Genomic DNA, 23,551 nt, shown 5'->3' on the forward strand with positions numbered 1-23,551 from the left:
GGCATCCCAGGAGACTCCTGCCTTGGCACTAGCTACTGTTGGACTGTTGTTCTTCAACCATTGGGTTGAAAGCAGCATTGCTTGGTGGTACAGAAATACCCAGGCACATAGAGGGCCATGAGCAGGAAGACAGGCTTTGAGCAGGTCCAACCCCAGATTATTATTCTCAGGGAAGGATGTTGGGATTTTGGTTTTTTCCTTAGCAATAGCCTAGAATAACAAGAAGCCAGCTCAGTTGTTTGAGTTTTATTTTCATAACGCAAGAGGTGTGGTGGTTGCTTTGGTATGTCTTTGGGGCACGGCACAAGGGTGTGTGTGCTGAGATAGCACTGACGCATTGTGCAGGGCATAGCAAGCCAGGTTTGGCGCAGCCGTGTCCATGATGCCTAACTGCTTTTGGAGTGACCTGTCCCCCAACTTGCCCCGAAGGTTGTACATGGTTCATTAGGTCCAGATTAGAGCTTAGAGGCAAACAAATTTATATGCCTGTGTACAATCGGGAGAGCTTGGGAGCTGTGTAGATGCAGACAGAGAATAATTATAACCGCTTCCTCTCTCTGATACATGTCTCCTCTCATTTGCCACTTCTCTGCTGAGAGAAGAGACCTTTCCTCTGTACCTGGAGAACGCTGCTGAGTTGGCTTCTCTGCAGCACTTCCTGGGACACATTCCTACATCCTACAGGGCCTTTCCTTTCCTGTGCTGCAAGCTGGACATGAGGCAGTGCTTCATTTTCAACCAGGGGAAGGAGTATCAGAAGCTCAGCAAGCTGTTACGGGAGAAAACTGCTCAGTTTCTATAGTTTAAACCAAATCAGGACCAAAGCACTGTATTGACTTACTAATGACATACATGTAGGTTACCGGCAGTTGTGCTTCTTTTATACTTCTGTTCAAGCTGGCTCCTTTTTTTTCAAGTCTCTTTAATTCCCCAGTTGTTGTTTAATCTGTCTGATGGTTGCTTCTTCTTTAACATAAACAGTTTTGAGTAAATGCCCAGTTACGTGTATTTGATCCAGACACATGTGAGTGCACACACAGAGTTTGTACTCATATTCTTCTCTTAGCAGGTGCTGTTATCCACACTGTTTACTAAGGATGGGCCCTGCAATCACCCCCGTGCTGCTCTAACAGTTACTGCCCTCAGTGATTAGCAGGGGTGATAATTTTTACAGTATTTTCTGGGTAGTCCTCTCTAGCCCACAGGGTTCCAACTGCAGCAGTGGGACATGAAGCTGCATCTCAGCTGTAAAGGTGTGAATGGCTGCAGATCTCCTGTCTTCAAGGGGGACACACACACTGGGCTGTAGTAGTAGTATTGGAGGGTGCTAACATAAATAAGGCATAATTTAATTAAAAACTGCCATCAGTTCATTGGTTTCCAAATGTGATTTTAGAGCAGCACAAAACTATTTTGCTAAGGACACCATATGAATTTCTGGTAGTTGTAGGGGCCAAACCAGATACACCTACTACAGTGTGAAAGGGTAGGAAGTCTTGTGTATTTTAATCTTTTTTGAGAAAGGAGCAGGCAGTTACCGAAGTAGCGGCATGTCAGGAATTACTGAAGAACAGAAGTAGACGAGAAAATTATCTCCTATTTTTCTATAAAGGCCATGGGAGGTGTTATACGTAGAATATAGTCAGGCAGATATTTGGTGACCAAAGGAAAGTTCACTTTTGATTTCTGTAATCTTTTACTCTCCAAACAGAAATAAGAATGTACTTGAAAGAAAGTTATGGTGGTTTGGCAGTCCTCCCATAAGTTTGGATAGTATGATTAATTCTCTGTGGTTTGTAAGACTCACATTAGAAAGTTAGCTCTTAAATGTTAACTTGGCCAGTGAAATTCCCTCCAGGCATGGACCCTGTGTCTCCCTTGAGCTGTACCGTGGGAATGGGCCCAGTGCAAGTGTGGGTGGCGTTAACGCCATCGTATTCCCAACAACACGTTCTCAAGGACGTAACCATTCACTCACTATGTTTTGGACACTGTAACTACAGCTCAGCTGAGGGAAAGGGTTTTGTGGCAAGTCCACTTACCAGCTGATGCAATTCCAGTGACGTCCGAATGTCGTCATCTATGTAAAACATAAAGCTGAGAATATCTGAATTTGAACTGCCATGCCTGGGAAGACAGGATGTTCTTGCATATTTTGAAATTCAGGGGAATTTTCTTCTCTTTGCCTAATAAACTTTTTCCATTTTTTTTTAAACCCCTCCTTGGTATTTATGGCTACCAATCAATTAACAATTAACTAAAGTAACCAGAATAAAACTAATATTGCTTATGGTGAGTATCAACTGAAATTAAGCAGTGAGAACAAAATGACTCTGCCATTTTTCCTAACATCTAGAGCTGTCACAGGAGGATGTAGTAAGGTCTTTCACTTCAGATGTGCAGTGTTACAGTTGCACTGCAAATGTTTGAATTTAACATCTCACTGATTTAGACATAAGCAGTTTTTGCACGCTTGTCTTCAGATTAGTGTAATTCCAGTGCATGGTAATGGAGTTCTCTGTAGCACATAGGTTGTGCTCCCAGCTCTGCACATCTCAGCTAGGGTAGGAGTGGCATTCCTTGCTTGGAAAATGTTGGTCCTGGGACATGGTCAGGCAATCAGAAGTGTGCTGCCAAAAGCCGATTCCTTTGAATGAGAGGCAGAAACACAAAACACTGTGTTCCCAGTCTGTTACAAACATCAGGAGAAATGCAATAGCACTGCTTAATGGTTCAGGGTAAACCATTTTAAATGCAAAATATAAACGTGCAGTTGGTTTCTACATCTCAGCTAAAAGGCTGTCACCCTTGGTGGCTGCCTGAGCATGTCCTCTGAATTCATGATACTTTAGGTACGGCGGTGTTGGATGCTCTACAAATGAAGATAAGATATGTGGGTGGATTTCTTAGCCTCTCCCTAGCCCCTGGGGTAAAGCTACCTCTGGATTCCATCTGGATAAAGGGGAGCTAGAAAAGTCTGTGAGCTAAGGTTTTTACACTGGAAACACTCCTCTATCACAGTGATCGCGTTCGTCTGAATGCACAAAAGGAGTTGCATCTGTACAGCACCACTGTCACAGGGCATTGGCAGAACCCAGATGAAATGGGAAGGGCTGAGGCTGGACTTCGGTGCAAATAGCAGGTCAGCAGATGGGAGAGGACAGTCGGGGTGTCCCTGCTCAGAGTGCTAGCACCCATCTCTGACTGGCTTCCCACTGCTCCTTGTCTTCCCAGTATGCTGTGACTATGAAGGGTATGGCACAGGCCAGGGTGCCCTTTGCCTGTGGGGGTGCCCCTGAGCAAAGGAAGGGGTCTCTGTGTGCTGCTGACTGGGTCGATCTGATCTCCTGTCCATCTCCCAGGGCTGTTTAATGGCCACCTTAAACTGTTTTTGCCATCAGTAGAATAAAGAGTTTGTACTGTTCCTTACTTCTGCTCCTTTACGGTGGCCCGTTTGGGATAAGTATTCCTCCTTCGCCTAGCTGGAAGCCAGTAATGTGCATAGAATTGTAATCCAGTATCTACATCCGTCTTAATTTCAGCAAACTAACGTATCCACTGTGATTCATCCTCCAGCTCATCTGCCACCCCATTCTCAGGATAGCAAAGTTGTAGAAGGGGAGTCGGACCACTCACATTAATCCCTCTGCCCTCCAGTAACACCCTGGAGAGTCGGGTCATAGAGCCTCAAACGAGAGCCGCTGCTGTTGTGCTAGATGCTTTGCAGGAAGCTGGGTAACATTTTCTTTACAAGTTGGGAGGCTATTGATGCTGCAAGCTGGCATTAGGCAGCTGGTGTGCAGATATAGCCAAATACTCTGTTCCTGATTTTCTGCTTAGTAGCAGCAGTGCCTCTGTGAGCAGAGACAATAAGAGGAAATTTTTTATTATAGAAATGGCAACCTGCTAATGACTACCATTCCTGCTTTCTCTCCTCTCAGAACATCCCCACCTTGGGAAGCGTAGCAATAACCATGGCGCTCCACAACTGTGATGAGGTGGCGGTAGCTGGGTTTGGCTATGACATGAGTTCACCCAATGCACCGCTGCACTACTATGAGAACATCAAGATGTCTGCCATCAAAGAGGTAGGGAGCTGCTGTCGAGCATATCTTCCTCCCAAACCCGCTGACCACCGCGACTCCAGAGCCTGACTGGGATGGTGATGTCAACTTACAGCTTTCCTGTATGGGTCACAACACAGCTCCACCCAGGCATTTGCCCGTAAAATTCTATACATTCTTCCAAGTGCAATGTGTGTTAAAAACAGTTATTTCTGCTGGGAAAAGTTCTCTGGAATGTGTATATAATGTGATTCCTTCTTCTCAGAGTAGCAGGGAAGAGAGTCATATAAATGTTAACTTGAGTAGGGTGAAAGGGAACAATTCTGCTCTGGTGTTGAAAAGATACAACCTTCTCCAGCTTTTTGATCCATTGTATTGATCTAATCCATAGGGTTCTTTTGTTAGTTGATCTCCTCCTCAACCCCTGTGAAATGTGGGGAAGGTGAGATTAGACTGTGCAGGTTAGCTCTCAGCTGACTGTTCAGCAGCAGCTAGCTAGCGTAAACACATCGTGGCTCTGTGGAGACTGCTCTTTAAAGCCACATATACCTTAGAAACATTTGCTGGTACTGTCGCAGTGAGATGAACAGCATTTTTAGAGGAACAAAAGCTCTTGTGCTGGTGTAATGCAGCAGTATAGACACTTTTTCAGGTCTGTCTCCTTCCTGTGCCAAACTAGAGCAAATTTTGGTAGAGCTTAGTCTTTCCCAGCACAGATGTGGTACAGGTCTTTCTAAGATTGCTTCCCCCTCTTCACTGGCTCCTAGGCAGGGGGAATTTCTCCATCCTACTCCCATGTTGTGAAAAGGGGTGCAGTTAAAAAGCAGAGCTGGTCAGAGGGAGACAATGCTTGTTGTGCTGTTGATGGACAGTAGCTGTCACCTGGCACTTGGCATTTGTTCACCTCAAGCACTTTGGCATTGATTCAGGCCAAGAGGGAAGTTGGGAAGTTGTGTTTTTCCAGATCACAAGATTGTATGTCTCTTGAGACTCTCATAGACTGCATGACCCTAGGCAAACTGAGAGAAATTAGAAATCAGTGATTAGTCAGCTTGAGAAATGAGAAAGAGTATGAGGCTTTGGAACGACCTCTCAGCAGAGGCCAGGAGAACCAACTGAGTTTGGAAAAAGACTGTGAGAAGATCCCCAGTATATCAATGGACTGGACATTGTGGTCCTGAGGTACCTTCTGGGCTTGTGGCAGTAGCAAGAAAATTTGCCTTGCTCAATGGAATAACCATGGATTTAATCTGTCCGGGCTAGGAAAGTGAGTGCCCATTTACAAGATTTAAGAGGTACGTCCGGAGAGGAGAACTGAATTGAGTCAGTATGTACAGAGGTGGTGTCTGGCTTGTGAAATCCCCAAGCAGAAAATAGCTGAGAGATATCATTCTTGCAGTAGTAGATGAGGTATCACATCAGCTTGCCTGGTTCTGACTCTTCCCTGGGCATCTGCTTGTCACCACTGCCTGGGACAGGACCCTTGGCTACCCGGGTCCAGGTCTGAATCAGTACAGCTGGTTCCTTAGTCTTCCAGCAAAGACATTACTACGCTAGAGTGAAAATGGATGCAGGTGCCAGGCTCCAGCAGTGGGTGCAGCTGTTCATTATAGTCGCAGGAAAAGCTTTTGTCTCTGTGGTCGCACTGTGTCCACCCTGATGAATCAGCTGCCTTTGGTAGAGAATCCCTGTTTCCCAGTTGTTCCTCCTGTCTCGTAAGGATGTCAGTCCCATGGTCCACTCTTGGACATGGGGACAGTCACAGCAGGTGTCCTATGCCAGGCCTGTTTTGCAACCTGGTAGGACATCAAGGACACCTGCATGGGAGCTGACAAGAATGAAGTCTTCTTGCTCTTGATCCTTACATAGATCATGGGAAAAGTTGGCAAAAAGAGTTGGATGACAGAGTCGCCGGTTGAAGTTGCTGGTCCGGATTACTTGGATCTTTGATTCTGGAGGACAGCACCCTGAGTGAGATGCAGAAGCCAGTGGAAGACAGGAGGGAGTCATTCTTGACACCGTTTGTGGTCTTAGTAATAAACCTTGAGTGGCACAGGGCAGTAGATGGGGATGAACATGTGAAATGCAACCAGTAGGGTATCCTAGAGAGACCAGTCGGTGCCTGGTTTGACAGGCCTCTGCTGTCTGGAAGCTGTCAGTCATTGTGTCCAGGATGTTCTGTATGGAAGTGAGGGAGCGTTGAAAGGTTCTGGTGAAGCCTCACTAATTCAGATGTCAGTGGATTTGTTTCTGCAGCCAGTGCTGTTGATGAGAGCTCTGTAGGCCAGCAGAGCTGGTTCTAGGAAGAAGGTTCCTGTTCCACTTGAAGGCTGGTTATCTGATATGTGCCTACCCATCCTCACATCCTCACCCACAGGCTCCTCTTACATTTCACTGCCCTGGTGCAAGAAAAGCCATCTGTTCCCAAGTATCAATAATTAATGCTTCTCCTGCCTCTGCCCCTCCCAATATGACAAATTGTTTGCAATATTGTGGAATGTGAAGAGCAGAGAGAGGATTGCATTTCTTTCTCTCCCATTTAATATTAATGGTAGCTGGTAATTGTTAGTCACCTGAGGGTGAAGTTGAAAGGTAAAGAGCATAATAGTTGGGTTGTGTCTTCTGCAGTTGCCCTCAAAGAATGCACAACGGCAAAGTTTGGCGCAAGGTACCAACGCAGGCCAGCCTCCTGATTTGCAAACCGCACACAGGTCTGTCTTCAAGCAGAGTGTGCAGGGTGCTTCTAGTCTAGAGTGGGGCAAATCATTGAATCTGTGGGTTAGAAGGGACCTTTGAAGATCACCTGGTCCAACCTCCCTGCAACCAGGAGGAACATCTTCAATTAGACCAGGTTGCTCAGAGCCCCGTCCAACCTGACTTTGAATGTTCCCGGGGATGGGGCATCTTACCATCTCTTTGGGCAACCTGTGCCCAAACACTTTTCACCACCCTCATTGTGAAAAATTTCTGCCTTGTATCTAGTCTAAATCTACCTTCCTGTAGTTTAAAACCATTAGCCCTTTTCCTATTGCAGCAGGCCCTGCTAAAAAGTCTGTCCTCATCTTTCTTATAGGCCCCCTTTAAGTACTGGAAGGCTGCAATAAAGTCTCCTCGGAGCCTTCTCTTCTCCAGGCTGAACAACACCAACTCTCCCAGCCTGTCCTCATAAGGAGACGTCTTCCATCCCTCTGATCATTTTTGTGGCCCTTCTCTGGACCCTCTCCAGCAGGTCCATGTCTTTCCTGTGCTGAGGACTCCAGAGCTGGACACAGCTCTGCAGGTGGGGTCTTACAGTGCTGAAACAACTGCCATGGGATGCAGCTGTTCCACCATGATGAACATCCCAGGCAGGAACCCCTGCAGTTTGACCAGGCTTTGATGAGGCAGAACCTCTGTTTCTGAAGTTCAAAACTTTTCCCTGACTGCTGGGCTCCTCCAGCCTGAATAACTGAAAATCTTCAGTGTTTAAGCCTGGAGAGCAGCTGCAGGGAAGCACTCCAGCTCCACCCTGAAACCATCACTGTCTTTACAGAGGAAATGTAAACACCAGCAGCGTCCTGGGTCTGGAGGTGCCACATTTGCGTGTGGCTCATGGGAGCCTCCCTGGGAACATCCATCAAGCCACTTCCCTTGCCTCGTGTCCGCAGGGGGAACAGACCTGCCGGCAAGCATGCATCCTCTCGGCAAGGTGTGCCGCTGATTTACACTTGAGGCCTGCTTGACATCTCTCTGGACACCCTTGAAACCCTGTGACTCATCTCTGAGGAATTTGTTCTGATTACATAAAAAAAAAGCCAGCAAAATGCTCTCACTTGCTCACAGCGGGGCGGAGATGCCTCTCCCATGCCAAGACTGAGGTGATAAAATCTCTGTGGAAATGAACATGATTTATCCCATTGCCCTGCGGGACTGGCGGCTGAATTTCCAAGAGGAGAAACAGGCAGCCCCAGCATATAATTTTGCTTAGTCTTTACTTTCCCCACAGGGGTAAAAGCCCTCGAGGTCTAAGATCGTGCTGCTATTGCTACCACAGAAGAGAGCTGCCTCCACGGCCTCTTCCAGCATCTTCGACTCCTGAGGGCTGGGCAGGCATTTCCTGCCCCGGAGCAAAAGGCTCTGTGAGGAGGCAGATGCTCGAGCTTCATCAGTGTTAACAGTCAAGGGGAAGTATATGGTCTTGGGACTCTGGTCAGTGGTATGGCTGCAAAACACATGTGGAATCTCCTGTGCTTGTGAACACTCGTGAGAGTAAATTTCTCCAGTTTAGTGCTGGATGGCTTCCTTACCCTCTGTCCTGGCTAACTCTGTGTACTCCAACAGGGTATATCCAGGTGGATGTGGTGAAGACCCTTTTCTGTTCATAAGTGTGCTCTGGAGAGGTGGAAGCACACTGGTGCCATGCTTTCCGTTTCAGGCTGTGAGCTGGAAGATCAATGCTTGCAGTGCAAAACCACCCCTTCATCCCAGCTCTGCTGCCCGGCACCTTCTCCCCTCATCTCTCATCTTCTCCCCATCATGGCTGGGGGTGCAGAGTCCCTGGCCTGTGCTTCAGCAGGCGTTTGCTGGGTGGCATGAAGACAGCCTGCTGTTCTTTGGTCTGTTACTGGGAGACCGCTGCCCTGTAGACCTGGTGCTGTTGTGTAAACTCTCACAGGTGATTTTTCAGCTCTGATCCTGTCTCTTTGTTTTAACTTACAAAATGCAGAATGTCCCAGTGTGTCATCTCCCTTCGGTTACTATTTTCCCTATTCCAAATAACTTTGCAACAGCTTTCAAGCCTTGCCTGCTTTCATGAATGCTGTACAGAAAATTATTTGAGTCCTTGCCAAGGCGTCTGCTCACTTGTTTCTGGTTTTGTGGCAATGAGTCCATTGGAGCTGAATTTTCATATAGTTTATTGTATTTTTACTTCTTGCTCAGGTCCTCTAATGCTTCCTGCCCGAGCACTCCATAAAAGTGTATTTTTATCACAAGTCACTGTCTTCTATTAATGTAGAAGTGTCAGATCCACTGGGAACATAGCAAAAGAAACATGGAAATGGAGGTGAGGAAAAAGGGTATAATTTTAAAATAGTGAAGGCTTTTCCAGATAAAAAAAAATTAATGAACTTCCCTATGAGGATTACAGTAGACCTTCATTGCTAATGGCAAAACAGGCTAGTGTTTCAGGCAGAAGTTATTTCAGGATGGGAAAGTGACAGTGTTTAGAATAGTAAAAACATATCCGTAAGGAGCTGATGAAACGGAGACCAGGAGGCTGTGCTAAATCATGGGAACAAAGCACAAGGCTGGCTCCCAACATCCCTCCTGCGTGTGCTTGGCTGCAGCACACAGCCTTCCCCGGCCTCGTCATCCAGAGGTGAGCTTCAGTCTCCTGGTCGTTTGTTGCAGGAGCAAGAATGTGAGCAAGGCGTCAGCTCGGACGCCCCACAGGGAGCACCCCGAGCTGCCTTCTCAGCAGCTGCCTTCTCAGCGGCTGGCTACAGGCGGCCTCACGCGCTTGCAGCTGGTAAAAATGGAGAATGTGTGATTAAAAGCCACCCTTATCCATCCAGCGCCCATCTGCGGCATTTGTGTCGCACGGCGGAGCTGCTGCCTGGTCTCCTCCTCGCTGTAGAAGCAGATCAAGCAGCAGCGCCGGTGTCGTCAGAGGTGTCAGCTCCTTTGATACAGCTGTGCCTGGCACTTCAGTGACTCGCTGCCTGACCCGAGGGGGAGGTGGCGGGACGGCCTTTGATGACTTCTTTCTGATCCTTGGCTCCGCTTCCCCAGCAGGTCTTTGTGGGATGCTGGAGGACACCATCTTGTAGCACTTCTTATTCAGCCTGTGTAAGGGCTGTCACAAGGGCCAGGGGAGGTGGCCCGCAGCACGCAGTGACACACAGCTTTGCCTCTTGTCTCTCCCCGCCAGCAGCTACCTCTCAGAATAATCCACCAACACCAAGTTTGGAGTCTCAGCCCATAAAGGCACAAACAATAGTGCTTTATCATCATCTGGGCTCTCTCTGTGAAGCCGTCCTTTGCATTTTAAATCATCGCAAGTTGCTTGGGAGGGGGTGGTTGGGCTGCTTCAGGCCTCTGAGTACCTTAAAGTTTGCGGTAGCCAACAAGAAGAACAAAACTCCTTTGAAAGCCAGGCAGATGTCTGGCCTGGTGATTTATAGACTGAAAACACAGCTATTCGAGCCTGGCTGATGAATTGTGATTGGAGCGCAAGGAATGGTGCAGACTGAAATGGAGGTCAGGTTTGGAGGGGGAGGTTAGGGGCTGGGGCAGGGGGACCTCTGAAAGGGCAGTGCTTTTTCTTGGGGCCAGCAGTGATGACTGATGAGGTTTATACATTTTTGTCTTTGTTTAAAAGCCACCTGTTTGACAGCATTTTGGCTGAACGAAGGCCTCACATGCTGTTCCTGTGCATAAGGACTGTGTGTCTAATGTAATAGAAATCTGGAAGAGATTGATGGAATAGCAGTCACTACCAGAGCACAGGTATTGCCTTCTTCAGAAGTACGGTAACACTTGCAGGGTACCACTGCACGCTAATAGCAGCAAGGAAGGTAAGGCTGTAGGATGGACAAAAACAGAATTAAGGTTTGGACAAGACCTCTGTAGGAAAAGACAGTAAAAGATCTACAGGGGTGTGCTAGAGCCCAGCTGCTGACCCCAGCGTTGAACACAGACCTCCGTAGGGGTGTTAGGTACCACCAAAAATCGCACTGTCATGGATGTACAGTAGGAACTAGTATTACTGTCAAGGGGAAAGCCCAGGTATTCCTAGATGTGCAGTAGCTAGCACAGCTCTTCTCGCCAACCGGGAGGGCACAAGAAGAGCTGATGGCCTTTCAGAGCTGTTTTTAGGAGGCATGAAGACCTTGCAGAGGGACATTTTAGGAAATAGCTTTTGATCAAGTGCCTTCATGGTTAAATTAAATGGAAAGGCAACACAGGGATTTGCTTCCAAAAGGAGGGAGCTTGATAAGCAGGGCTATATCTAGACTGCAGGGTGGCACTCAGCAGTGCTGGCGGGGTGCTCAGTGGAATCGGGATGTATGTGCAGAGTCTGACCCCTCTAAATTGAGTCCTAGCCTAGGATAATGAACTACCAAAAGCAGAGGTACTGAAGAGCTCATGGATTCATTCTAGACTTGTAATCTTTCTTGTGGAAAGTGCAAAAATTATCTGCAATTCGTGCTTGCAGGAAGGGGGCAACTGGCAGAAAAGGCTATAGACTTAATAACTGCTTCAAAGTGGTGTTAGAAATAACAGGAGTTGGGGAGAGCATCAAGAGACTTCATCCCTGGTGGATGGAAAAGACAGAGATAAAGTGGAAACTGGCAAAAGTTGAGTTGAATTAGATCTTGCAAAGGGAAATAAAGCAAACACTGCACAGTCCCACTGCCAAACAAATAATATGGAAACAAGGAAAGAATTACTAGGGCTGTGGCATCCAGGGAGGTGAAGGAAGCAGAAAGCCTAGGGATTAAAGAGCCAAAGTGGGAACCACATGAGTGAATATATTACCTCGTAAGGATGATATGGTGAAGGTGAGAGAAGGGGTGGCTTACAGTGAGAAGTTCATAGAAACAGAAAATGACTGGGTTATCAGTGAAAGGCAAAAGCCGTTGGAGCTAATGCAGTTAGGTGTGAGAGCCTGAGAGATCTCTGTTCCAACCACTGTGCTGTTGAGCCAATTAAGCTGCAAGTCCAGAGGAAAACGTCCTCAATAAATCTATCAGGTTACATGTGGTTCCACAGGATTAGATTGTAGTGGACATAATACATCTTTTTCCTTTTTTTGGGGGGGGGGGGAGGGGGGGGGCAAGGCAAGGAAAATAATCCTGTCAAATTCTGACCTCTTAATCTGACTTCAGAGGTACTATTCAGAACTTCAGAGCAGAGTTTAAATGAAAGAATAATTAAATCCTGAAAGCAAACACAACATGGATTTACCAAAGGCAGGTTACAAAAACTAATTGAATATCTTTATTTGATTTAAAAAAAAAAATCATTCCTGGGACAGAGGAAGTGTAGTAGCTTAGTCTGTCTGAAGTTCAGTAAAGCATGCGATACTGTGCCATGTGAGATATTATTAGTTAAGCTTCAGAAGCTACGGTTTGGTGCAACACCTGTATGTGAATAGTCTCTCTAAAGGAGAACACAAAGAGCAGCACTGAATGGATGGCTGGGAGTTCCCCCACAGGAGGTCATGTTTAGTGTTTGCTTTAATGATTTTTGGCACAGAAGGCAATGGTGTGCAAGTGGAATTTGTGATGAGACAAAACCAGGTGTGGTCAATACAAGGGAGGATCAAAATACCATCCAGGAAGACCATGAGCACTTTGAGAACAGGAGTAAACTGCGTGGCATGAAACCTAAGAGTATGAATGGAAGGTCATGCTGTTTGGGGCAACACCAGAAATTTTGACTTTAAGCTGGCATAGCGTTATTTGGCAATGGCAGAGGAGGAGCGTGCTTAGATAGGTACAAGTAAATCACAGGATAATTCAGGATGCCAGGCTGTTACTGTGGGGGGGAAAAAAGGCAAATACAGCTCTGGAAAGACCAGAGGAAAGGACTTCTTGTAGAGAGAGAAAATTATCTCTGCATGAGGCAATGGTGAGCCCTTTTTCTGGTTCACAAGAAGTAAATTTGGGGTAAATAGGGACAGAGGGAGCTACTACACTTCTGGGAAATTTCCCAGTTTTCACAGGGGAAATGAACAGTCTGTTCTGCTAGAAGGCAAGAAAACATGCCTTGTTTAGCTTGGTAAAATGAAGACTGAGAAGAGATACAATTGCTCGCTCTATTTCAAGTTGACATAAGGATGACTGGGCATAAAGGAGCTGTGAGTAAATCTCCTGAGCATGAGGAGAGGAGAGTGCCCAGCTCTCCCTTTTATTTTGGTACATGTGACTCCTGAGGGGTGCAGGCGGGACAGAGCAGTCTTCAGTGCTGCCACATCCCGGCGGATGGGCTGAGAGAGGAGGGGGCAACGGGTCATGGGAGGTGCACTGGGAGGTGAAACTGCAGCTCAGGGTGGCCATAAAACACCTGGTGTGCGTGGTCACCATACTGGGACCAGAGCAAGGGTGTGGGCAAGACCAGAGTCATGAAAAATAAGCAGGTCTAGAGACAAGGCAGTCAAGGTTAAAGGTAGGGACAAATTAGCACCAGTGGAGACTGGAAACCAACTGTTACCAGTGAAGTAGCACATCTTGCTGCTGCTGTGGTTTCTGTGCAGGCTTTTTGGGAGAAATGCTGCTGACTTGCAGAAAGATGGAGGATGTGAGCGAACTGAGAAACCTCCTGGTTTACAACTTGCTGTTTTTCTTGAATGCATTCCTCATTTCCTTCACTTTCTCTGATTTAATCTTCCTGTATTTTAAGATATTGCAATATACTTGATAAGACTAATGTGCTCTGAAGCTGAGGCATTCCCCAATTGTAATTGATTGCAGATGGAGAGTTTACCTTCCTCCTGGGTTGGTCTCTGAAACATTTTCTTAGTCTTAAAATATTCTACTTGGCTTCTCTTGAAGGGACAGAGGATGGTTTGTGCTTCCTTGTGGAGTTGTCAAGAAGAAAAGGACAGGTGGCTTGGGGACGCTGCATTTGCATAACCCTGAAAAGTGGCTTTAACTGATGATAAATTTTCATCTAATAACTGTGACTAAACGATCACACATCAGACCCACTGCCACTTCTCGGGATGGACAGCCATAACAATGCATCTGCTTGCAGAGCAACTCTCCTCCTGCTGTTTCTCTCTCCACTGAAAAGAGCAAACATCTACTAATCGTAGAGAGCCAAAGCAAAGGAAATCCCAGCCTAATCCCCAAACAGCAAGAATGGCCCTGGAGCCACCAGGGATGTTCCTGGTGGAGCTCCCAGAAGTTCATTACTCCAGACGTGGGCTCAGCCAACCAGCCTGTCTGTTTGCACAAGTGGAAACAAATGGTTGGACTCGATGATCTTAAGGGTCTTTCCCAACCTAGATGATTCTGTGATTTTAAGCTGCACTGGCCGCCTGCTCGATGCGAGCGGCGGAACAGGGAGAGGGCAGAGCCCGTCTGCCAGGTCGCAGGAGCAGTGCTAGTAGTGACGTGCAGGGACAAGAAGGTGGAGGTGACAGTGAATGCTCCAAGCTGCTCTCCTGCTGTCTGGAGGTGCAGATTCATGAGAAAAGATGGAGTTTTCTGCTTGTGATGCTGAGGTGTAGCTTCAGGACTCGGGGCAGGAGCTTTGCGAATGTGACTAATCCAGCGTGCAGGAGTAGGAAATGAGGCAGTAAAGGCTCGGTGTGCACGGGAAGGGAGGGTCAAAGCAGTCAAAAGGGACAGCGAGCATCTTGCCAGCACAGCCAAAGCACATCTGGCGTCCGAGAAGGCTTCTTTGCAGTGGTAGCAGGAGTAAACCACCAGCGTTGCAGCTGCTTCATATAATCCTTCTCCAGGTGTGGATCCTGCTCACAATGCTCTGCTTAAAATGTCAAAATGAGCACTCTGACAGCACAGCCCTGTCCGTGGGGACACAGGTGGCCAGAGCGTTGCCTCTTTCTTACCATCCTGCTGCAGCTCAGGACATTGCGCCAGCTGAAAGATTTCCAGCACGATTTGCCCATGAGCTTGGTTACACGGAGCACCTCAGCTTACCCAGTGAGGGGTGGCAAAAGAGAACTTCCCCTTAGAGTAGCCATAACATGGTCCTGACCCCAAAGCAAACCTGAGCCTGTCAAGACCTGGCTTTTCGTGAGACCTTGCAGCCGGCTCACAGAGCCCTCCCGCCTGCTAGGCCCTACTGGCAGCGCGTGCTACTGAGGCTGTGCTACCCAGGGTGCTATTTAGGGTGTATACATCCTAAAACCCAGCAGGTTTCAAGGTGTATTTTGTCGTCTTTCCCCTGTCAATGGGGAATGGGAGCAATGGGGGCAATGGGAGCAAGGTGCCTGCCTCTCTCTGGCAGTTTTGAGAAACCTGCCCTGGCTTTTCGCCCCACTGCGGCTGGCCACTGGTGCTGGAATGCAGCTCCCCTCGGCTGATTAGCTCTGTCCGTCAGTGGGGTGAGTGCCTCTGCTGTAATCAGTAACCGGAGCTGGTGTCGAAGACATGCCTCATCCCTCCTGCCCGCGTTGCTATCGGGCGCAGGGGGAGCAGCCCCACACCGAGCACGCTGCTAGTGCTCTTTGCGGGGGACGAAAGCCCATCCTCACCGGGGAATCCTCTTCCTCTGTGGTCTTACATTCAACCACAAAACATTTGAGAGCACTGCTGCAGACGCCACTAACATGCCTGGATCAAGTGGGAGACTGAATTCCCTTACATGTGGCTTTCTGCTTGGAAAGAGGAGTTTGCGGCCAGTGGCCAGGGTCTGGAGCAGCCTGGATGCTGAACAGGGGTTTATATGCCTTGCCAGCAGCCTTGCAGTCAGTGCCGGAGCCAGATCTAGCTGTAGTGTGAGAGACTGCAGTTGTATCACCCGAAGTTTTGCCGTCTACCTCCTGCACTTAAATTCCTGCTTCACTTGTACCTTTCATGCAGGCAGATTTCCCCTTGCCATCAGATAAGGCACTTGCATGTGGCCTGAGGTGACATTTTTGGTGCTTTGAGTTTGCCTAGAAGCGGCTGCTTCCCCCGTTACCATCTGTACCGAGGGACACAAGCAGGTTGTACTGGGTGAAACCAGTTGGCTCCTTTGATGAGGCTGAAAGATGTGAAGGAGGGATCAGCTTGTGCTATGACGTATCAGGCACATCAGGCTCCCTGGTGCTCCAGATAGGCTTTGAACAGCAAGCCCAGCCAGGTGTGAGTGGATGCATCCAGTCCTGGTGTTCCCAGCATGGCCTCTGTGCCAGCAGACAGCTGCTCACGGCCTGCTGGCAGGAGCGCGCGCGCACACACTTGGCTGGCTCTGCCGGTGCCCTGCGTCCCTAGCAAGGGGCTGTGTTGTCAGAAGAGACGTTGCTGCATGGTGGGGGCCAGGCCGGGGACCCCCAGCTGACATGCCACGTGTGGGACTGTTTCCGGCACACCGGGGGATCCTGGCTGTCCTGCTTCGAGTGACAGGCGCACACGGCTCTGCTCTCCCAGCTCGCTCTGCTCTGCACCACCACCGCTCCCATTGCTGCTTTCTGAAATTCATGCTTTTTTTCCCGTACGAGCCAGCTTTCTTCACAGTGCCAGTTTTCAGCTTTTAGGCTAGCAGAAGCCAAGCACTGAGTTGTTTCTGGGCAGCATCTTTTCAGTTTAGAGGTGAGGTCCTCTGCGTTTTCAGACTCCCAAAGAGCACCAGCACAGTATACTACATGTGGCCCTGTTGTTCCCGGTGGTGGTGCACCCTTTGCAGCATTTAGGTAACAGTGCCACTGGAAGCAGGGGAAGTCAAAGACGACTTCTTGAACACAGATTACAAGATAAGACCTGCCTAAACTTTCCTTAGCAGCTTTAACAGTTGGCATTCCTGTGCACTGAGGGGATGGAAGTGGCTTGTAAATGCACAGTAGCAGCAAGAGAGGTATTTCCAAAATATGCTGGAAATCTAGAGAGAGACCTTCAGTCCCTTGGACCTCTTGGCAGCAGACTGCACACCATGACCAGGGCTGTCAGTGCCACACAGCAGTCGTGGCTGAATGCTACTTGTCCTGGACAGGACCAGGACAAGCAGCGGATGACAGGAGAGCCACAGGCATGTTTTAGGTGATGGATGCAACCAGTGCTTTGCAGGCGGGTGCCCATGGTTTTCCAGCAGGTGAACTGCGTTTAGAAACCTCTGACAAAGTGCCCTCAGAGGGCTTGTTGGGCTGGCGCTTTGTTGGTTTGAGGCCATTTCAAGGGAGGCTTCTGTAGAGTGATTTTATCGTGGTCCAGATCGTATTTGGAGCTCAGATTACCTGCTGGCCAGAGCACTGTGCTGGAGACCTGGATTCATTTACTGGGATTCTTCTCCTGTTGGGAGATTTTGGGGAAAGTTTCTTTTTCCTGCTCTGCCTTGTCTTGCCAGTGGACAAACCACTTACTGCTTTAATAGTACCAGTGCAGGGGGGTGATGGCAGATGCTGTGATTGTGGCTACTGCAAGGAGCACATGTGGGTGGGCTGACACCAGCTATAGCAACCATTGCTCTGAAATGCCTGGCTGGGAGATGTGACCATTTCACCCCTTGCGTTGTATTAGTGTAACCTTTAGCATGTGATTCCCTCTTGGTAGGGCTAGCAGAGGCAAGGGCTGGCCTTGGTGGGGCTGCTCTTGGGGCTTTTATGCATGCACCCCCATGCGTTCCCCAGAGACCTCCCTTGGCAGGGAGCTGTATGTGGGTGGGTAAAACATGTCCTGCCACCGTGTTCTCTGCCAGCTCTGTTCCCTGGCAGACATCACCGTTCATGCTGCACTGTTGGACACTTGTGAGCGGTGGCTTGGGAGGGCACTGTAGCCAGCCCAAGCTGATACCTGCCCAAGGTGAAGACACTTGGGCTACCCAGATTTCACCATGCTAAAAAAAGCTTCTCCCAGCCCATGCGGTGACCTCTTACCTCAGGTACACAGGTCTGACTCTGCTGGGGGTTATCAGCTTTAGATAAGAGAGGGCCCTTGGTCTGCAAGGGCTGTTCTGGTCTGCAGCAGAGTCTGTCTCCTTGCCAGAAGCCACTGCCATGCCCCAGCTGAAGCCTCCCATAAGGTGGGGGACGGGAACATGCTTGGCCAGGATAGCTGCTGACCTCCTGTCTTTCCCATTTCCTTCCAGTCCTGGACGCACAACATCCAGCGGGAAAAGGAGTTCCTGCGGAAGCTGGTGAAAGCTCGGGTCATCACTGACCTAACCAGTGGGATTTGAGTGGCTGGAGCCACTGCCTCCAAGGGAGGAGATGAAGATGCACGCTGCAGCTCTGGGAGCAAGCTGGCAGCCCCCTGCAAGAATCCCACCTCACCGAAGACACATGGAGATGCTCAGGTGCTCTGGGAAGAGCGTTGCCTCTCTGCATTGCCAGTCTGCATGAGGGTTGCATCTGCTGCCTCCCCGCCTAGAGCTGGAAGGAGGTGGGCAAGGGGCTGAGTGGGCGGTTCTTGAACTCTGCATCGCAGACGGATCTTCTGTGTCCTGAATTAAACAGGAAAGACTCAGGAGAGAGAAGAAAGGTTTGTGAATAAAACAATTTGTGCCAAATGGGAGGTGACGCTGCCCCAAGGCAGCAGTGCCTGAATGTACAAAGTATTATTTTTTAAAAGAAACTCTGCTGGAATCATACTAGAAATACCAAGGTGCCAGGCAAAGTCTGCTTGTGCACAGCCCTGTGAAAAGCCTGGCCTCTCCATGCTCCATCTGCGTTGTCACCGGCCTCAGACTTTTCCCCAGGAAAACAAATCCGTCCAAAACTTCGGTGTTGTTGGTGCTGCTATAATTCAAAGGGAGAATAATGGCTTTCCCTCATTCTCCACTTGGAGCTTATGGTTGGAGATGAGCATGGGTTTGTTTTTCTGCATTTTTCCTTGTTTCCCACATAGAGGTGGCAGCAGCAGCCACTTGGCTGCGTTTTCCATAGCCGTTTGCCCTGCTCTGCCTCTGCCCTGACCCCAAGGTGGAGCAGAGAGCTGATGGCTTTCTCTGCCTGCAGCAGACCTTCCCCACCTTCCTGCCTGTCATGGCTCTGAGGAACCTGCCTCCTTGTGCTCAAGGCTTTCAGGCCTCTTCGTTTGTGCCTGCTGTGCAGGGCCCCCTTGGAGTCCATGCAGATTGGTGTCACTGTTTCTGGACAGCATCTCGCTTTATTTTTGTGGGGGAGAGGAGTAATTTATTCTTTGGAAGGAGGTCAGATCTTGCACAGCGATCTGAAGCTTTACAGTTTGAGGGCAGGCCACTGAAGATGTTTGTTTTATGTTCCAGACTTGATCATGTTCCCTATTTAAGCGTTGTGTGACCTCAGTGATGATGGAGCCTGCTGGCACGGGTGGGGGCCTGCTGAGAATCCTCACCCTCCGCTTGGCCCCTGCTCACTTCATTTCCAAGCTCCTCCCGTGCTGCTTGAGCACTGCTGCTCCTCCTGTCCTCAGGAGCACGTCCCTTCCTTTGCCGTCTTGGTCCCGAGATGCAATATTTGCACATTTCATTTGTATATGTATTTCAGAGGAGCTGGAATAAACTGAGCAACGTAGCCGAGTGTGAGGGCAGTGGGGTGGTCTCATCCACCTGGAGAGTGTGAGCAGAAGGGGGATCGCAAGGGGAATGATTACAGGTGGAAATCGGCTGCCACGCTCTCCTAGCCTGGAGCAGGATGGTCTGCACCCACAGGCACCATCCCAAGCCGAGTCCCTGTGTGTCGAGGCACTAGCATGCAGCCAGCGCTGGGGTCAGCGGAGGGGGAATCCCGGGGGGATGCTGGCTGGGCTCACGGTCCTGGCGCTGCATCTGACATAGCCTAAGCATTGCAATCTGTCTTGCTCTGAGCTGCAGGAAGAACATGGCCCCAAGATGGACAAGGGATGCTCAGAGCAGGGCTCGCGTGGTTCTCCTGGGCTGCCTCTGCTCCCTCTGACGTGCTGGGGACTGTGGCTCTGGGGTGGAGACCCCAGAGGGGACATGCAGGAGGGGCAGGCAGTGACCCAGGCACAGGGCAGAGGAGCAAACTGTATGGAATGGTTTCAGACCAGGCTGCAGGCAGAGGCAGCTCTCAGGACATGGTGCTGGGTGCTGCCCACAGACAGGCCTGGAACATGGCCCTCAGGAGCCTCTCCGGCATGGTGTACCCATAGCCAAGGAGCTCGCTCAGGCGCAAGTCCTGTTCAGCTTCTGCTCGTGGGTGCTGCCTGCCTTGTAGTCTGGGAGCAGCTCAAAGATTCTGCCTCTTCTGGAAGACAGATGCTGGAAGGCTCTCCCTTCCCTTTCCCCTTCCTATGTCCCTTCCCTGGTCCCTCAGGCCCCCAAGCCAAATGGTCCCTTTCTCCCCCACTACATGCCTGCCCTGGCAGTGCCTCCCACCAGGATGCTCTGCAAGGTTTCCAGCAGGTTTCTGGGCAGATAACGCATTTGAACATTCTTCCCCAATTTGTTTCTCCTGTTCAGGGAGCCCGGGGGACTGGATTTCCGTAACTCTTGCCAGGCTCCACTCCCTTTGCAGTTCCTGTATGTCAGCCTGGACCTGGGACCATCATCCGTAGACAGTGGCAGTGGGGGTGCCGGCTGGACCTGGCCACAGTTGTGGCTGGGGAAGGGTGGGCAACCCGGCCTCTGCCTTGGTGCTTGAACTGGGTCTTTAAGCAGCTGCTGTGGGAGCCCTGGGGCAGTGACGGGGTGACAGGCAGCACCCATATGCTACAGTAAGCTGAGATGCCAGAGAGCGGGCAGCTGCAGCCAGGAGGAGGAGGAAGGGGATGAAGAGCCTTCAGTGTCTGTGCTGGGCTCCTCTCCACCCCCTGGGGAAGCACTCCCATGGAAGCTTGTGATGGCAATTTGATTTAGTCCATTTTATAGAGCACTACAAAGCTACAGAGCACTTTTATCTTCCAGCTTACTGGCTCCAGGTCCATGGAGGGAGCATGGCCCCTGCTCGGCTTTCCCTGGCATCCCAGCTCCCCACCACCGCCAGGGACAGGTCCTGATGGGAAGCTGTCCCTGCAGACCAGCGGAGGTGACTCCAAGCCCTTCCCTCCACCTTGGTGGAAGTCTCCAGGCAGAAGTGCCCAGGCTGAGTAGATGAGTGCATGGCCCAGAGTGACTGTGGTGGGTCAGGACCACCTGCAAGTAGAAGGAAAGAGAGGATGGGGGGTTGTCTGGGGACCAAAGGCTCCCCTGAAACTCACAATCCCATTTGATGTTGGTGCGCACCCCAGCCCCGGGGGCAGCGCACAGCACTGGGTTTCACTCCTGGGTGCTGTTCCTTTGGCTTCCTCCCCACGTGCACCTGCAGCCACCACCCGCCCTCCAAAACGCGGCAGTCCTGCCAGCTCGGAGCGGTGCACGCGGGTCAGAGCAGGGTCAGTGGGACGGATGTCAGTCTTGGCCTCTCCCTCGCAGTGACTCACCTTTTCAGCTCGGAAGGGAGAGCCCAGGGGAATTCTCCACAGCCTAAATATAGAGCGGGGTTGCCTGGCGCCTCTGACGCTCTGCAGTGCAGAAAGGCCACTCGGGTGGCAGGGAGCCTGCCTAGAGAGAGGCTGGGGAAGCGCAGGGAGGTCGAGGAGCCAGCTCCCAGAGCGGGGTTTTGCTCCGGCTGGTGCAGAGAGCAGGTCTGGGGAGCTTGCAGGCCAGCCAGCACATGCTATGCCAGGGGAGAGGGGCTGCCAGAGACCTGCTGCTGCGCTGACCACACCATGAGCACGGGCTGCTTGTGCGTTTGTGGCACACAGCTCTCCCCGGTGCCCACCACCCTGCCGTCAGGATCCTTCCACCAGCTCACCCCATTAGGGCTGGCCATGCTGTGGCCTCAAGCTCACAGGAGCAAAATGGAGGCACCACAGCCAGGGAGCACGAGGCAGCAGCGGGATCCTCTGCAGCCCAGCATACCTTCCAGCATCTCCTTTTCTTGGGAGGGAGCAGTGGGGAGGCCCTGCCCCACCGTGCTGCTGTACCCTCTGCGCGGGCGCTGGTGGGAGAGGGGAAAGATGTCGGGACAGGGCTATCTGTCTCTATCAAGCAGGGGCAGGCAGGCTGGGCACGGGCAGCACCAGGGATGGGCAAGGTCTTCCAGGCTGCCTGGCAGGGAGGTGGCCGCGATGCTGAACTCCAGCGGCACCAGAACGGCGTGTGCCGTCAGTCCAAGCGTGCGTCACGCGCAGCGTTAGGGACTTGTCCTTCGGTGCAGCCGACCCGGGCCACTACCCAGCCCCTCTGGGCACCAGCTCCTCACACGGGGACTCGCTCCAGAGGCCAGTGGGCTCACCGGTACTGTACCAAGCTGAGGTGCAAGAACTCAATGAGTTTTTAAAATTAGTTTTAGTTTTATTTTCTGCGATATTTTTTAATTTCCCCTCTAGGCAGGGAGGGCAAGAGTCTTGCAGGCTCCTCCAAGCCAGCTTATGTCACATCGATTCAATCATATCACAGAAGCAATAAAGCTATCAAACAAGCTTGGCTGGCTTCTTTTTTCTGCTGCCTTCGGCCTTCTTTGGGGGAGGCAGAGGGCTTCCCCTGCTTAGGCTGGCCCCAGCCTGGTTTCAGTTCTGACTCCTCCAGCATGGTAACCCAGAGGCAGCTGCAGCTGGCCGATGCCACCAGCCTGGTGCTGGGGACAGGAGAGGGCTGTGCTCCTCCTTGCTGGTGACCTGAGGGGTGGGAGAGGGGCTCACGGGGTGGGTGCAAGTCATGTCGGAGGCGGGGCGGGGGGTGGCTTGTCCTGCCGGGGATGGGCTGCCTGTGACTGCCTGCTCTCAGGGAGTCCCTGCCAGCGGGGTGGCTTCCAGCCAAGGGTCACAGCAGCAATCGGACTGGGTGCGGCCCCGGCGAAGGTAGGTGTCCAGCCAAGTGACCTTCTCGCTGCAGCGTCCAGGAAGGAAGCAGTTTAGGAAGCCAGGGGCCGAGGCTGTGACTGGCTCCAACACCTGCCAGGTCCCAACGGGAGGAGTGTAACCCATGCGGCAAACCCTGTCGATGCCACGGGGCTTCCAGAGCCGCAAGACTCATCGGGGACAGTCCCATTGCCCGGGGGAATGTGGTGGCTGCTCCCAGGTGGGTGACAGGTCTGCAAGACCTACAAGCTCCCAAATGCCAGCACCTATGGGACGCCGCAGAGGCGACTGCCCAACCCTGCCTGGTGTGTGCAAGTTACAGATGCGTTCCAGAAAGGAGATGCTGGAGCTGCTCAAACCCTCCTTCTTGCTGTCCTCTCTTCCAAGCCCTTCAAGAGCAGAGCAGCTGGCCCTGCTGGCATCAGGCTGGGCCAGCCCCAGGGGTGGCCGGTGGCCTGTGCCCCGTCCTGGCCTTGGGAGGGCTGTGGAGGGGGAGAGTGCAGAGCCTGGGACTGGGGCACATGGGCTCAGGTCAGCAGAGAGAAGGACACTTGTTCTGGAGCAGGTGTCCCCGAAGGAGCCACATTACTGCTGAGATGGGGACAATGCAACCGGTCGGTCCGTCTGTATCGCAGTTCTCTCTCACACAGGTTTTCTCACACCCAGCCATGGCCTCGCATAGGCACGGCAGTGGCCACAGTGCGCCAGTCCTGCCGTCCAGCTGGACAGCATCACCCCCCTCCCACCTCACATGAGGGTGGCACCTTTGGGGACAGACATCACAACGGGCCCTGGCCACGCAGGGCTCGTTCCAGACCAGACACAGGGACATCCCAGCCCTGGGAGTGTGGGAGCACAGGCTGACGCAGGCAGTGCCTTGGAAGGCACCAAACCTGCTGCCAGTGCAGGCAGGGAGCAGGTCACCCCATCTGTCCAGAGAGCCGTGGCGCCAGGGACCCTGCCCTGCACCCCAGCACCCTGTGGGGCCAGGCCCATGCTTGGCATTCCCCAGGGCAGAGATGATGCTCGTGGGACCCCAATGGGAGAGAGAGCAGT

General features: G+C 51.1%; 2 protein-coding genes across 10 annotated transcripts in view; both read left to right on the forward strand.

Annotated features, from left to right (window-relative positions):
* ST3GAL3 (ST3 beta-galactoside alpha-2,3-sialyltransferase 3) overlaps positions 1-17,891 on the forward strand; it is a gene marked incomplete at both ends in the record, with an annotated part of 188,601 nt that extends 170,710 nt beyond the window's left edge. For 4 of the 9 annotated variants that reach the window (XM_082003288.1, XM_082003290.1, XM_082003291.1 and 1 more), the window contains 2 exons: positions 3,942-4,088; positions 17,802-17,891. In XM_082003288.1, the coding sequence (XP_081859414.1) occupies positions 3,942-4,088; positions 17,802-17,891 (237 nt within the window). The remainder of the gene's footprint in view (positions 1-3,941; positions 4,089-17,801) is intronic. The other 5 variants (XM_082003292.1, XM_082003293.1, XM_082003294.1 and 2 more) reach the window with 2 other exon arrangements.
* A 4,728-nt stretch (positions 17,892-22,619) lies between these two features.
* The window catches only part of IPO13 (importin 13), a gene marked incomplete at its 5' end in the record, with an annotated part of 13,859 nt that continues 12,927 nt past the window's right edge, over positions 22,620-23,551 (forward strand). Inside the window, one exon of the mRNA XM_082003066.1 lies at positions 22,620-22,715. Within this exon, the coding sequence (XP_081859192.1) occupies positions 22,620-22,715 (96 nt within the window). The remainder of the gene's footprint in view (positions 22,716-23,551) is intronic.

Source organism: Phaethon aethereus, assembly GCF_964289735.1.
Source record: "Phaethon aethereus genome assembly, chromosome: 8".
In the NCBI taxonomy this organism is placed as follows: Eukaryota; Metazoa; Chordata; class Aves; order Phaethontiformes; family Phaethontidae; genus Phaethon; species Phaethon aethereus.